Source organism: Cydia fagiglandana, chromosome 13, assembly GCF_963556715.1.
Source record: "Cydia fagiglandana chromosome 13, ilCydFagi1.1, whole genome shotgun sequence".
NCBI lineage: Eukaryota > Metazoa > Arthropoda > Insecta > Lepidoptera > Tortricidae > Cydia > Cydia fagiglandana.
In genome coordinates this window covers 5373101-5389627 of record NC_085944.1, presented here as the reverse complement: position 1 = coordinate 5389627, position 16527 = coordinate 5373101, and the positions used below count along the sequence as shown (strand labels likewise).

At 39.7% G+C, this 16527-nt stretch overlaps 1 protein-coding gene across 1 annotated transcript in view; it reads left to right on the top strand.

The window, feature by feature from the left end:
• Nucleotides 1–2678, top strand: part of LOC134670110 (transcription elongation factor SPT6) — a 51680-nt gene extending 49002 nt beyond the window's left edge. The window contains exons 24-25 of the mRNA XM_063527799.1: nt 305–401; nt 590–2678. Of these exons, the coding sequence (XP_063383869.1) occupies nt 305–401; nt 590–1530 (1038 nt within the window). The 3' untranslated portion in view covers nt 1531–2678. The remainder of the gene's footprint in view (nt 1–304; nt 402–589) is intronic.
• The last annotated feature ends 13849 nt before the right edge of the window (nt 2679–16527 follow it).

Genomic DNA, 16527 nt, shown 5'->3' with positions numbered 1-16527 from the left:
CTATTGCTTATGAAAGCAGATGAATATAAATGATCGTATTAGATTCATAATTGTTACTTATTTGCCGTAACCTATTTTTAAAATGTGTTTTTCCGTTAAAAGACACATCAAGATTGTTTACCTTATTTCTAATGCTAAAAAAAACGAACTATAGTATGATGGACTCGAGGAGTTAAATCTTAAAATAGTTAGGTAGGCATACCAATACCAACTCTCTGTGGTCTAAACCACTGGTGTTGAATCACTTACCAACCATAACTAACGCTATTCGAATGCAACTTTTAATATTGGTTTTGTTGTACAGGGGGCTGACCATCTCACAGTAACGTGGAAGGTAGCTGATGGAATCTGCCAACACATTGACGTCCGAGAGGAGGGCAAGGAAAATGCTTTCTCGTTGGGTAAGTTGCATAATCTTTGGACAAGTAACATTCATTTAATATTCACATAAGTATACAATTTATATATTTTTTCATATAAAGTGTCTTCGCAAACGACGACATAATTTTTTTAAGAGGAAAATACGCTTGTAGAACAGCACATGCAGAGATTAAAACCGCTTTGTGTAACCCTAAATATTTTTCCCCAGGCCGAAGTCTCTGGATTCAAGGCTCTGAATTCGAGGATCTGGATGAAATCATCGCTCGCTACGTCACACCCATGGCCGGTCACGCGCGCGACCTCATCTCCTACAAGTACTACAAACCGCTCGGTGGAATGCGAGATAAGGCCGAGGAAATACTCAAAGAAGAGAAAGCCAAGAACCCCAACAAGATACACTACGTCATATCGGCGGCGAAGAACCATCCAGGTAGATTCCTACTGTCTTACCTACCTCGCGCGCGCTGCACGCACGAATACGTATCAGTGACTCCAGACGGTTACAAATTCAGGCAGAGGATGTTCGACTCTCTAGGAGGTTTGCTCAAATGGTTTAAAGAGCACTTTAGGGATCCCCCGCCACACGGCACGCCGGTAGCGCGCACTCCGGCCATGAGAACGCCGCACGGAATGTCCTCCATGTACCACACGCCCGCCGCGCACACGCCCGCGTTCCACACCCCCGCGCACACACCCGGGCCCGCGTACATCAACACTCCCTACACGCCGTCCGCTCAAACTCCGTACATGACACCGTTCGCGACTACACCCAGACAGCCAGATTTCCTGACGCCCGCGGCGATTCCTCGCCACAAACCGGCGCCGGTGCCGGTTTATCAGGAGCCATCCGATTGGCAGAAAGCGGCCGAGGACTGGGTGCGGCATAGGACCGTACGCGATACGCCAGCGACGCCCCGCAGCAGCGAAGGCATGTCGACTCCGAGACAATCGAGCCGCACGCCTCGCATGGACTCTCGCTCGACGCCCAGGCACGACTCGCGCACCCCTCGCCACGACTCTCGGAGCACGCCGCGGTCGCACTCCGGGAGGCAGTCGCGCGCGCAGTCGGTGCGCTCGACGCCGCAGACCAACACCTCGCCGCGGTCCATGTCGCTCGGCGACGCCACCCCGCTGTACGACGAGAACTAAGCGAAGACTGCTTAATGTAAGGATGTATTTTTATTTTTGTACCGCGGACGCTGTGACGTTTCCCCGCGTCGGAACGCTTGTAAGGGAACGATTTCTTTACACTTCGAAGCTCGCATTTCTGTCTGCCGGTGTATTAAAGTGATTGTTCTCTTGTGACGGTGAGGAACGTCAACGAATTTGTATGTTTACGAATGAAATGTTAAACATTTATAGCTAATTACGACAATTATGTGTATTGAATCAGATGATTTAATCCTAGTCTTTAAAGTTTCGAAGATTTAAGCTCGATGAGTTGTTTTTCTTAACTTGTATAGACGAATAATTTATCCCGTTACCACTAAAAGATCCAATGTAAAAGCTTCTTTCATCCAGCATATTAGAGTAGGTATTTTATATATCTAAATGTGGCTGACGATTGTAATTATCATAATTATTTATTAATTTGAAATCCAGGGATTGTGCTAGATAATATTATCTTTAATTATGTTTATTTACCAAATTATGTTGGTAGTTCTTTGACTTCAGATAATCTGAAATTGTCATTAATTATGAACTATATTGCCATCAGATTATTTCAGACTATCACACTATATTTCGATTTATATCAAAGTTGCCCAAGTTATGTGACGTTTTATAACGGCTCGACTTTTATGGGCTTGGCCTTTTTGGTATGTATAGTCAGCCAAGAAAATGGTCTACCACTTCTCCACTCTATCATCTGAATGATAAGAGTCGTGAAGTAGTAGACCACTTTCTTGGCTGACCGTACAAGACAAAGTTATATGTCTGATTTAGGGGAAAAGTAAAACGTTGTGTAGGTAGTAAAATAAGGACTTACTCCAAAAATTGTTTTTTTTTTCGTTATGAAACTATTTTCATGCGACTCTGAGGGCAAGTTTGATATGTATTGACCACAAGTAATGGCAAATATTGACATTGAACACTAATAACACTATCTAGTAATTAATAGTTTTAAGTTTTGAGCCCGAGAAGTGACCCACATACAGATGCCTTAGAGATGGTTAGTGACATTGTTAAGAGTGTTCTCACACTTGTTGGCTCACGATCTCGTACCAGGCAAGCATGTGTGGGGACTCCCTAATCACAGCTGTTCTCTCAATCATAAATGAATAAACGTTGACAAGGACCGTATTATTTTTTATTCCTCCCTTACTTTTTAAGTACCTACGACACTAAACAACAATTCACTCTAATGCGAATTTTTATATTTCATTTAGTAGAAAAACTACTTTAGCTAGCTAAATAGTTGTCCAGAGAGACCGAGAGACCTCCCCGAGGTCCTACTCAACATCAAAGGTTTGATAGGATTCCTCGAGGAGCTGGGCTGGCAAGACTAGTCCACCCCCTAATACGCAAAATAGACGCAAGACGTCGAGTTGCGGAAAATCGCCCGTACTACAATAGTTGTCCAATTGAATTGATATCAATATATTCAGGAAATATAGTTGGACAAGCAAATCTTGTCCGTAGAAAAAGGCGCGGAATTCAAATTTTCAATGGGACGATAACCCTTCACGCCTACATTGATTAAATTTGCCGCCTTTTAATACAGTCATTGTATGTTTTCAGACAAACAAATTAATATAGTTTTCAAACCTGTGTGACGTGATACGTCTAGGTGTACTGTTTAAAATGCACCTAGGTCGCCTATGGCGGTGGATCCGTGATGTTCTGGGACGACGTTTCCTACGACGCGCGAACAGAGCTGGTTTTCGTGCCTGGCGGGGGCCGTGGCGCGACCCTTTCGGAGAAGCAACATTGGGCGAACCGTTCTTCTGGCCTTCTGTAGACTCTTCCTCTTCGGTCACATCCATTCAAGCATATTCTGCACACGTCCGAGAAGAGAACTGGGGTCCATTGCTCAATGGTCCAGTCCATATGATTTTCTGCAAACTCTCTTCGGGCTGTACGGTGTCGCGCCAGCAATCTGGGCCCCGTTGCAGGCCTCCTGGGTGTCAAGTTCGCTTTCTTAAGTCTTCTTCTTATTGTCCACTCACTGGCAGCCACTCCTCGTATTTCACGCAGACGCTGCTGGATGGCAACGCTTGTCAGGTGTCGATCTCGGAGAGATGTTGTGACAATGAAGCGGTCGTCCCTCTCTGATATACACTTTTTGCGGCCGCTTCTTGGTCTTGAAGTAAAGGATCCAGTCCGTTGGAACCTCTGGTAAACTCTGCAAACTGTAGATTGACTTAAATTCAACGTGGCAGCTACTGAACGTTGGCTACGCCCCTCTTGCAGGAGCTGAGCTGGACGACTTGGCGGACTTCAGCTTCAGTGGTTTCCATTTTTCACAGGTCTTCTTTACGGGAAAATATGCGGATATGTGTACCGGTCAACTTCTGATAAGTGACTGATAACCACCCCTCCCCTACCCCCCGTTTTATAGGGGTCAAGGGCAACTCGTGCGCGTGATAACACGAAACCACTCACAAATCGGGAAAATGCCGATAATTTGAAAAATACTGGGCCGTTTTCCATGTTTTTTAACTTTTCGTAAAGCTAAAACCTCAAGGGACATGATCCCATTAAAATAATTGATCAAAATTAATCGGTTTACAAAATTATTGGGTGCAGTTGAAAAAAATTTGTATTTCTGTGTTTACCTGTGACTTCGTAACGCCGAAACGGATGAACCGATTTTGATGTAGTTTCTTTTGTTTGATAGCTGGCTTCACTGCGGTGATTTTTTAGGTATATTTTATTAAAATCGGTCTAGCCGTTTTGAAGATATTCTGCATTTCGTCATACTAGTACGGTTATTTTGTTATTTTAAGGTTATACAAGTACTTATAGCTTGAATACCGTCCAACTTATAATAAAACACATAAGACCATTTTTGTTCTAAATTTAATGAGGATTAATTCTGTCCTTGACACTTTTTTGATATCTATTATAGTTTTCGTGAGAATGCCAAAAAACTACCAACGGCGACACATTTCAAGGTGGGGGGGGGGGGTCGAGCGTCAGGTGGAGGGGGGGGGAGAGTGGTGAATTTTAAACAGTACACCTAGATGTATCACGTCACACAGGTTCGAAAACTATATTAATTTGTTTCATTTTCCCATACATTGATTACATAGAATAACTCAATTATTTTTCTACTGACAAGATTTGCTTGACCAACTATAGTTATAAATTTTCATCAGATATTATTTTAATACAGCGTTGGTTTTGTCCTGGTCTGTATGTCGGCGGCCGATCGTAAGATCAGGCATATCGTGAAATTCCTAGGCATATCGTGAAACGTGAAAATCTTTGACTCGTTCCCTGAGTCGACGGAGCCCCGCTAGCCCCGCTACGCGGGGCTCCTATTTCTGAGCAGTTTGCCCTTCGGGCATCTGAAGGAACATTACGATCTGCCTGATCTTACGATCGGCCGCCGACATGCATATAACTTATTTCGTGCCTTCGGTGTGTTCTGAATGGTAAAAATTTTCCACACCATACCTCCATGTTTTCAAACACGGTCAGTCCCAGGTGCGGCTCTATCAAAATACCCAGATAAGAATCAATTGTTCCCAGCGCGAGCGCCCCGCCGCGCGCTGATGTAACTAAGATGGTTGGAATTTGCAACAGTAAGCATTACAGGCGTTCCTATTGCTATTAATATAGCGATTAAGTAGCTCAGTTGAACCAGTTTAGTAATAATTATTACGGTTAACAGATATATAATGTGCATAAAGATTTACAACAAGCTTCCAGTAGATATTAAAAACGAAAAAGTTGACAATATATTTAACAAAAAACTTACAAAATATTTACTAGACAACAGTTTTTATAATATGCAAGAGTTTTTTGAAAGTTAAATTTATGTTAGGTGTAGGATACATAATATAAATATAAAGATCTCATTAATGTAATATTTCCATAATTATTTATATTGCGATTAAGTCTATATTACGTACCTAATATTATTGTTAGATTGTAAGCTACATACTTAAATTGTAGTGCCCTTACAGCGTTCATAGCTTGTTCACCATTCTAATGTAAGACCTAATTGTACCTATGAAAGCAATAAATTACTGAATTACTGAATTACTGAAGTGATAGCAATAGCAGCAGTGGCGGATTTGCAGTCTTTGCCGCCCTAGGCCCCAGATCCTGTAGCCGCCCCTTTCAAAGTACCGATAATATAGACTACATTTTGAGTTATTTCTTGTTTACCATCAGCGAATTTTTTGACACAATTTGCCGCCCCTAAATATTTTGCCGCCCTAGGCCCGAGCCTACTGTGCCTTAGGGCAAATCCGCCACTGAATAGCAGTCACTAACGCCTACAGCTACGCTTTTAACAGGTACCACTGTTGAGTGCTCGGTTACCTAATAAAGCTACTATTTTAATCCTTATGAGAAGCCGAGTTTTAGTTTATTAGACATTTTGAAACAAACCATTAGAATTGCCAAATATCATCAATCGTATTAGCGGATTAAAATTGGAAAGAGCTATTTCAGAAGTTAAAAGTGCAATTCGAATTATGATGACTATGATGTATTTTGATGCTGCAATCATTTGTAGACAGGATAGGTACAGTAAAATATAAAACCGGGCAAGTGCGAGTCGGACTCGCGCACGAAGGGTTCCGTACCATAATGCAAAAAAAAAAAACAAAAAAAAGCAAAAAGAAAACGGTCACCCATCCAAGTACTGACCCCTCCCGACGTTGCTTAACTTTGGTCAAAAATCACGTTTGTTGTATGGGAGCCCCATTTAAATTTTTATTTTATTCTGTTTTTAGTTTAGTATTTGTTGTTATAGCGGCAACAGAAATACATCATCTGTGAAAATTTCAACTGTCTAGCTATCACGGTTCGTGAGATACAGCCTGGTGACAGACGGACGGACGGACGGACGGACGGACGGACAGCGAAGTCTTAGTAATAGGGTCCCGTTTTACCCGTTTTATCCTGTCCTTTGGGGTCATCCATCAGGTTCCATCGATTTCTGTCACATCTATTGTAGACGCCAAAGGATCGTTCCGATGAGGCCATAAATCATTAGGCCGACCCCTCCCCTTTTACTACCTGCTTGTAGGGATGCGTGTCGCAACCTTCGACGATTATCGATGGTGGTGGTATTTATAATAATAATTGGATATGTTAGTTATGAAAACATTGTACTAAAAAAATATGCTAATAATTTGTAACTTTGTAATAAATACCATAAAAAGAAATAACATAAGAAGAAATATCAATGAATAAAAACTTAAACAATAAACTTAATTTACATAGTTTTCGTCGTCGGAACTGTCGGTATCACTGTCATCCTGTAAAGGGTCTAGCCGTGTTTGTATGGGGCATCGGCCCCAGAAGCCAAATTGATTGCCGTTTTGCCAATTTATTAGGCCAGATGTAAGATGCTATTTCACCAAAAAAATAACCCTAAAATGCTGCAGGTTTTTGAGAAATTAAAAAAAAAGAAATTTGGTTTTCATTTTTTTTTATCTAAACTACCGAACCGATTTTTTTGTAACTTATACACATTATGTAAGTAATCTAGATGAATTATTTAAAAAAATATTGAGTTTCAAATATCCTTATAACTAGTAATATTTTCACTTTTAATTTTTCAAAATTTTTTTTTTATATTTCCGAAATAGGGACACCCACCAATTTTGGGTATTATATGTATAAATTAATGTTCTATAACATATATTTTTTTCAAAAATATTCATTTGGCTCAACAGGGTAAAAATACCGTATGTATGTATGTAATGTATGAACAGACACAACCGGGAGAACTCCCGGTCCCATATCGACCACCGCGCCGCTCTGTACGAATTTGAATTTCGAACGTAACAAATTGCTAAAATGGACTATTATTATTAGCCGGGTACATACTCACTAGCGAGCTGTAACCGAACATGCGTGATACAGTAACGAGGTTCTAGTGTGTACGCGTGTTACAGTTTCGGCTCGCGACGTCGCCGGATCGCTTTCACCGAGCGTACTCATTTTGCGAGCCGTAACTGTAACCGAACAGATACAGTACGAGGTTCTAGTGTGTACGCATGTTACAGTTTAGGCTCGCGACGTCGCCGGAACGCTTTCACCGAGCGTACTCATTTTGCGAGCCGTAACTGTAACCAAACAGATACAGTAACGAGGTTCTAGTGTGTACGCATGTTACAGTTTCAGCTCGCGACGTCGCAGGAACGCTTTCACCGAGCGTACTCATTTTGCGAGCTGTAACTGTAACCAAACAGATATAGTAACGAGGTTCTAGTGTGTACGAGAAGGCCACTGACAAACCGGATCCACGATGTCGGACGAGTATTTCTCGCTTGTGTAGAATATATACTAGATGCCTACTCGATGATCATAAACGGCCACGAAGATATGGGATTCATAGAATGTATCGGGAAAGTAGTTCCATAGAATACTTAGTACTACATAGTACACTATTTTCCCTGTAAGCGTCCATCAGCAAAATACATTTATCCTCTGACCATTCACTCATGACGAAGAAATACTCGATATATAGCTAGTTCGCAGCGGCTAGCAACAACTGATCTTGACGTCCACGAGCGCAGTGCAAGCGTCCTTTGGTTCGCGGCAAAAACCGACAACCGTCGGATCACAGCGAGCCGCTCGTGTAGTGTCGTTGCAGGCTCGCGAGCCACGTACACACTATGTGTTTGGCAACAGTGACAGTTACAGTTACGTGCAACGTTACGGGTTCAGAAATGAGTACGTTGTAAACGTCGGCTCGCTGCGAGTCGCTCGTGTAGCGTTCGTTGCAGGCTCGCGAGCCACGTACACATTATGTTTTTGGCAACAGTAACAGTTACAGTTACGTGCAACGTTACGGGTTCAGAAATGAGTACGTTGTAAACGTCGGCTCGCTGCGAGCCGTTCGCGTACCGCTCGCAGCAGGTTTGCGAACCACGTACACACTATGTTTTTTGGTTACAGTACATGCAACGGTTACGGTTACAGCTCGCTAATGAGTACCCGGCTATTGGCTGTATGCGGCTTGCTTGTCGTCGCGTCACGAAATTAAAAAATAAAAAGGCGGGAAACGCGGCTCACTAAAAAGTTCCGTTTTAATATGAGCTGCGTTGATATTGATCTTGCAATGGAAAAAAAGGAGATTATACACAAAATATTTTCAAAATCTCCAAGATCGTTACATTACTAAAGTCGCACCAAACAAAGTCTGCAGCGGATTTGATAGCCCACGCAGTGTAAGTGTTAAGTATACGTCATAATTTCATAGAAGTTTGACGTTTAAAATGACACTTGCACTGCGTGGGCTATCAACATCGCTGCAGACTTTTTACGGTCTTACTATACGTTCTTAGCAATATCTGCAAATGGCTTCGAGAATATGCGATTGATTATATAGAAAAAAGCCCGCTGTCCTTAGAGGAAAACGTAAGCTCTTATAGGATCACTCGTGCGTCTGTCTGTCTGTCCGTCTGTCACAGCCTATTTTCTCGGAAACTACTGGACCAATTAAGTCGAAATTTGGTACACATATGTAAATTCGTGACCCAAAGATGGACATATTTTTATATAATTTTAAAATACATAGGTTCGAAGTTATTTAAGAAAATAGCCAAAAAATGACCATTCCCCCCTTTAATTCCGAAACTACTGGGTCTAAAAACTATACATACGGTATTTTTACCATGTTGAGCCAAATGAATATTTTTGGAAAAAATATATGTTATAGAACATTAATTTATACATATAATACCCAAAATTGGTGGGTGTCCCTATTTCGGAAATATAAAAAAAAAAAATTTGAAAAATTAAAAGTGAAAATATTACTAGTTATAAGGATATTTGAAACTCCTTTTTTTTTTAAATAATTTATCTAGATTACTTACATAATGTGTATAAGTTACAAAAAAATCGGTTCGGTAGTTTAGATAAAAAAAAATGAAAACCAAATTTCTTTTTTTTTAATTTTCTCAAAAACCTGCAGCATTTTAGGGTTATTTTTTTGGTGAAATAGCATCTTACATCTGGCCTAATAAATTGGCAAAACGGCAATCAATTTGGCTTCTGGGGCCGATGCCCCATACAAACACGGCTAGACCCTTTATTACCAGATGGTTCTAAAATATTAATGAAGCCATCGGTACTATAATAATATTCATCGAGCAAGCGTAATTCATCGATAAGCAATGTCGACTTTAGCCGCATCCTTGTTGACAGCTCGGTTTATTACCCTATGGGAAAGATCGTTTGGCGTCTATTATAATAAATAACATTGGTTACAAATTTACAAGTTATTATAACACAGTTTTTCCTAAAACGGTTCGGCTCGCTTGCGCTGATCGCTATCGTAATAACACCCGTGATGATTAGAAAAACAATAGGTCAGGGTCAGCGCATCGCCCATGGCAGTGTTTTTACCTTCCTCACCTTCATTAGGCGTTGTTTTAGTTTTTAGGCATGCTGGAATAGCGGAACTGGTCTACTTCATTAAGCTGGTCTTAATGAGGAAATCCTACATTAATGTAAGTAGTAACAACTGCCAATGAAGTGGCCTATGCTTAAACTTCTGTTAGAGCAGTCAGAGGAAACGTGGCAAAAGAAAGTTTTCCTATAAATAAATAAATATTTATTCAATACAATCACACACAAACTATACAAATCAATCCAGCTCCAAACTAAACTAAGGCGACAATATACATAATTATATAGATAAATACTGAGATTCATAGAAAACATCCATAACTCAGGAACAAATATCCGTGATAAACACACAAATAAATGCCCTGACCGGGATTCGAACCTTGCTTCATAGGCAGGCGGCGCGATTCCGGAAATGATTTAGAGATTCACTAGATATGAAATAGTAAAGATATGTGACGTTCCATGGCAAAAGGTACCCTTGTCCCGGCTGAATATTGAAGCGGCGTTAATAATAGCGTAAGCGCCATTTGCCATAAGGTATCTTTTTCCGTGGAACGTCATCACATATCTTTACTATTCCATAATCAGTTCCCGAATCGCGCCGAGGGTCACTACCGACAGTAGGTAATGACTAGGCTAGGAGGCCGCCGCTATGACAGATGAAGTAGATGGCGCTGTACGGACAATACCCTTTTATATAACTTTACTGTTAGTTTAAAGTTCTGAATACGTAGGTACTATAGATTAATGCTTGAGCTATGGAACCGTACAGCGCTATCTACGTGAGCTGACAAATTCCAAGAACAAATTGAGAGACTCGCTAGTTCTTTATAAATCAATCATTTGGATTCAATTCAATAAAAGGTTGTCCATCGCAATCCAACGTGGCAACGCAGCGAGCGTGATGGGCGCCTTTACGTCGGGGGCAGCCCGGGACGGGCTTCAGTAAGCAATTAATTTTATACTTATTTAAGATTAGTTTTATGTTTAGTCAGGCGTGGCTCACTCCGCGATTTCGTAGCTTTGCTACAGGTAGCTAAAAGTCCATCCGTTCGACCCCAATTTTGGGGTTTGCCATAAGCCGCGCGTGGCGCTGTCGTCACCTAGCGGCCATATCTGTGCTGATCGTGACAGACGCGTTTTGTTAGAGAGTGAGTCTTCTGTACCTAGTACTATTATTTATTCTGAGGTTTAGTTTATGTGTTATTTTAATTATGAAATCAATTTGTTTTTCATTCAATAAAATGTTATACTTAAAGTTGATTGATAGCTGACTAAAGAACAGGTTTGCTGGCGGGTGAAGGCCATAACACTCTATGGAAAAATATAAACCCGACATAATAGCTCTAAATGAAACATGGTTAAAAAATGGAGAAGAGAAATGTGCTCCAGTGGTGCCAGGATACATTTTTAAGCACTCTCCCCGCGCCGGTGATAAGCGCGGGGGTGGTGTGGGATTCTACGTGAGGCGCGGAGTGCGCGTGCGAGTGCGCCCGCATCCGTGCTCAGCGCTCGAGCAACTATGGCTAGAGGTGTCGCTCCCGGGTGGCGTACGTATAGCCGTTTGCTCAGCCTACAGGCCTGAAGCGCTATCTGTGGCAAATGCTATTGAATCACTAAACGAATCTGCAAGTGCCTTTGCTCATTGTAACCATGTTTTTATTCTAACCGATTTTAATGTAGATTTACTACATCCAGAGAAAAAATCCGTTTCTGAACTGTTGACTTTTCTTTCCCAGCTAAACTTACAACAGATAGTGCAGGAGCCCACTCGTATAACTGACCACTCTGCTACACTTCTGGACCTAATTATTACGGACTCCGCTAACTTGTGCCAAAGGGTCAATGTCTACCATAATCCTTGTTTGAGCGATCATGCTCTGATTATTTCTGAATTTAACATTAAAAAACCGAAAGAGACTAAGCGTTTTATCGATTATAGACCTTTAAATAAGATTAATGATTTAGAGTTTAATTCTGATCTTAAGATTTTGCCTTGGACTGATGTATTGAAATGTGTTGACGTTAATGCTATGGTTAATTGTTTTTATGACTTGCTGCATAAATTATTTGATAAACATGCGCCGATTAAAAGAGTCCGTGTGAGAGAAAAACCGCGACCATGGCTCACAGATAACGTTAAGCTTATGATGACCCTTCGGAACAAAGCATTGATGAGAGCTAACTCTACCGGCGAGGAAACGCATCGTAATTACTATAGAGCTTTGCGTAATCTTACTAACTCGGCAATTGACAGCGAAAAAAAAGCATTTTTCGCACACTATGTTAATAATAATATAAAGACCCCAAATAAAATGTGGAGCTACCTAAAACGTTCTGCGGTACTTGGCACCAACGATGTCGGTATACCACATCACTTAAACAATCCAGACACCATTAATGATTCTTTTCTTGATATACCAGGTAATGGCCATACTGATCTAGATACGTATAACTACTTTATTAATAATAAATATGGAAGTAACGAATTTAACTTAACTGAATGTTCGGAAAATGAAATTTTGAAAATAATTGGATCTATACAAACAAATGCTTGTGGAGATGATTCAGTTTCAATTAAAATGTTACGAATGACCCTACCCATAACACTACCTATAATAACGGCCATCATTAATAATTCCATTTCGTCGAAATGTTTCCCTACAAAGTGGAAATTAGCGAAAGTAAAACCTCTGCCTAAAGGATCAAATGTAGAGTCGTATAAAGACCTCCGACCTATAAGTATCTTATCAGTTCTCTCTAAAATAGTGGAAAGAGCAGTTTGTGCGCAAATAACAAAATACTTAGAACATAACAACATTTTACCTAATATACAATCTGGGTTTCGAAACGGACATAGTACAACAACGGCTCTCGCGAAAGTCACAGATGATATATTATTAGCATCAGATGATGGAAAAAGTAGTATTTTAGTATTGTTAGATTTCTCAAGAGCTTTTGATTGCATCAATAAAGATCTTTTGTTGGCTAAAATGTCTTATTATGGCATTTCGTTTTCGGCACGAAAATGGTTTTACTCATACCTCTCAAATAGAGAACAGTTTGTCCTAACCGAAAATGAAGAGGGCCAAGAAGTACGATCCTCAGTAAAACCTGTAAATAGAGGAACGCCACAAGGGTCCATTCTAAGTCCAATTCTTTTTACTCTTTTTACAGCTGATCTCAGTAATAGACTAAAGCACTGTTCTATTCATTTATATGCAGATGATACGCAAGTTTACTTATCGTTTGATCCACAAGAGACAGCACAGGCAGTAGAACAAATTAACGAGGACTTAGATATTATATATCGGTGGGCAGTTAATAACAACTTAGTTCTTAACCCTACGAAATCCAAATTTTTAGTCATAGGAACCAAGCATCAGTGTGATCGTGTCGCAAGCCATAACCCTAATATAATCATTAACGGACAGGCGGTCGATAAAGTACACTCCGCGAAAAATTTGGGCCTGTTAGTTGACGAGGAATTGCGTTACATCGAGCACATCAATGCTAAAATTAGAAATGCGTTCTATAGACTGAAAATTCTATATGGCATAAGAAATCATTTAACTGAGCCAGTCAGGTTAATGTTGGTGGAATCACTTGTCCTGTCACAGTTCAATTACTGTGATGCAGTGTATGGACCAAGAATATTTGCCAAAACTGCCCAAGCTATACAAAGAGTACAGAATGCGTGCACACGATTCTGCTACTCGGTGCCGAAGAGAGCCCACATCTCACCGTATCTTAATGAGAACTGTATACTTAAAATGGCGGACAGAAGAGTATTGCACTTAGCCTGTCTTATAAAAAAAACTGTAACAACCAAGAAACCAGATTACCTTTATGAAAAAATTAACTGGTTAAAGGATGAGCACCATTTGAACACCCGCAGTAAAATACAAAATAAATTATCTTTACCGCACCACAAAACTGTTGGGTATAGAGGGAGCTTTAAATTCTCAGCAGCCAAAATTTGGAATGATCTGCCTCCACCTCTAAGAAATAATGTGTCCCAAAATACTTTTAAAACTAAACTGAAATCTATATTACTCTATAAACAGAAGAATACTTAAGCACCCTTGAAACACCTATTGAACAGTACCTAGTAAGTTTTCATGTCTTGCCCTGCCTAGCTAATAGTTTTATTATTATTTTTTCCCCCGCCTTTTTTTTTTCTCATGCCATCGTCATTTGCCAATTAACTTAGATTTAGTTGTTATTAGTACTCAGATTTAATAAAACACTTGTTTTATTTTTTATTATATTTTAATGTCTTATATGTATAATTAGGGGTGAACTGAAAACCAGCGCTGTGACAGCTAGTCTGTAACAGCAAATGCTGAGTCCATCCCTATTGTCACACTATTGGTTGTTATGTGTAAGTTTTATAACATAAGAACGATTAATGTCAATCTATGTTAATTTCATTGTTGCTGGTTCAACACGTACTTATTGTTCAACATGTGAATTTTTTTGTTTGTTTTGTTTTTATCGTCTTAGTTTTCTTGTATGTGTGTGGCAATAAATAATTCTTATTCTTATTCTTATCAACTGTAATTAACATAACACTTGCATCAAAATACAACATATCGAGAAGGAAAACTCGTAACTGGGCCAGGGCAGCAGCCTCGGAAGTTGAATATAAACTTCCTTACCACACGTGTAAGGCTTTTACGACGTCTGATTTGTAGCAAGACCAGGGTGCCTAGCCAAGGTGACAATCGCTTATTGCGCTGCGACAACGAAACCCTTTGTGTATCTCTATCACTCTTCTATATTAGTGCGATAGTGACAGTAGCGTTTTGTTCGCTACGGAGCGTAAACGATTGGTAGGTTGGCTACGCACCCAGAGCTTAACAAAATAGGTAACGTTATATTTTACTGATTTAAGTATATGTATAGCGAAATATCCCTTATACCTCTATTATTATATGGACTATATATAATAATAACTATGGACCTAAGAATACACGGATACCACGTAATAACCTATCCTCTTGGCTCACGGTCCTATAGCTATATATATATATACATATATATAAAAAAAAAATAAAAAAAAAATTACAGGACATTCTTACACAGATTGACTAAGTCCCACAGTAAGCTCAAGAAGGCTTGTGTTGTGGGTACTCAGACAACGATATACTTATATAATATACAAATACTTAAATACATAGAAAACACCCATGACTCAGGAACAAATATCTGTATCATCATACAAATAAATGCCCTTACTGGGATTCGAACCCAGGACCATCGGCTTCGCCAACAACAAACATATATATATATATATATGTTTTTACCCTTAGCTTAATTACCTACTGCAAATCATTACATTCATTTCGGTCAAATGATTTGATTTCTAAATACATACTTAGGTCAAAAGTGTCGCCGAAATAAAAAATCCAAAACCTGTTTATTGCTTATTTATGTGTGTATGTAAGTATACCTAGTATAAAGCCTAACTTTATCTTTGGTTCAACGAACTTCGTCCTCGTGGAAATATTTAGATGTAGGTATCTTATTTTTACATATTTGTTTTTCGTTAGAGGTTGTCCTGCGGTCATTTTTCTAGAAGACCGGTCGAATTTTTATTAAAACTCATTTGTCACGCCTGTCTGCAACTCATTATTTAAAATGTTTGGCTTATTTAGTTTGCTTCAACATATCTTTACACATGTAGAAATAACTAGCGGCTGTAAACAAGTAATATGTTGATGTTGTATACAGGTTGGCTAAAAAATAAGTGCATTCCCGTTGCTACGGAGGTTTTGGGATTATACTGAGCAACTTTGGGGCTTTGACGATTTTTTACCCCCTGTAACATCATCCAAAAATCATGCTTCGAATGACCCCGTTTCCTCCTTTCACTATGGGACTAATTTCGAAATTGCGGTAAAAAATTGTCTGTTTCATATATTTTGGCTGGTCTATTTTTTATGACAGGGAAAAATTTTTTTCGCGATTTCAGGGTTGGTCCCATAGTAAAAGTTGCTCAACCCCAAAATCTTCCTGGCATCGGGAATGCACATGTTTTTTAGCCACTCTGTATAGGTATTATAGATAATTGCTCTTTAGATATAATTGCCGCTAGTAAGGCTGGTAAGGTGGTAGAGCTGGTAATCGAGATAAAATAATCGAAGAAATTGTAACAAATGATTTTATTAATATAAGTTTTCATAGGAATGAGCGTTCGATAGTGCGTTATATTATAATAGAGTGGCAGAATGAGGCCTAAGTAGTTGGATTTTTGCTGACATTATAAACTTAGATTCCAACCAGGCTAAGTTTGCACTGACTTGCAATTGACTATGCATACATAGGTATCCCATAGAAGCGTCTTTTTTGATGTAAACTGTAATTATTACCTGATTCTTTGAACAAAAGAGACTCTGATTTTCCTTATGTAGAGTTTGTGCGGAATAAGAAGAGTCGTGGAATATAAGGGAGCCCATACATTCTAAGACTCTTCTCTTTCCGCACAGACTACCTACTACTATCGACGTATTACCAACCTTTTTTTGAAGTCGGCTAAAAATAACTAATCCGACTGAGCTTTATTCCTGAATCACAATGTTTACAGTAATATTAATTAGTTTT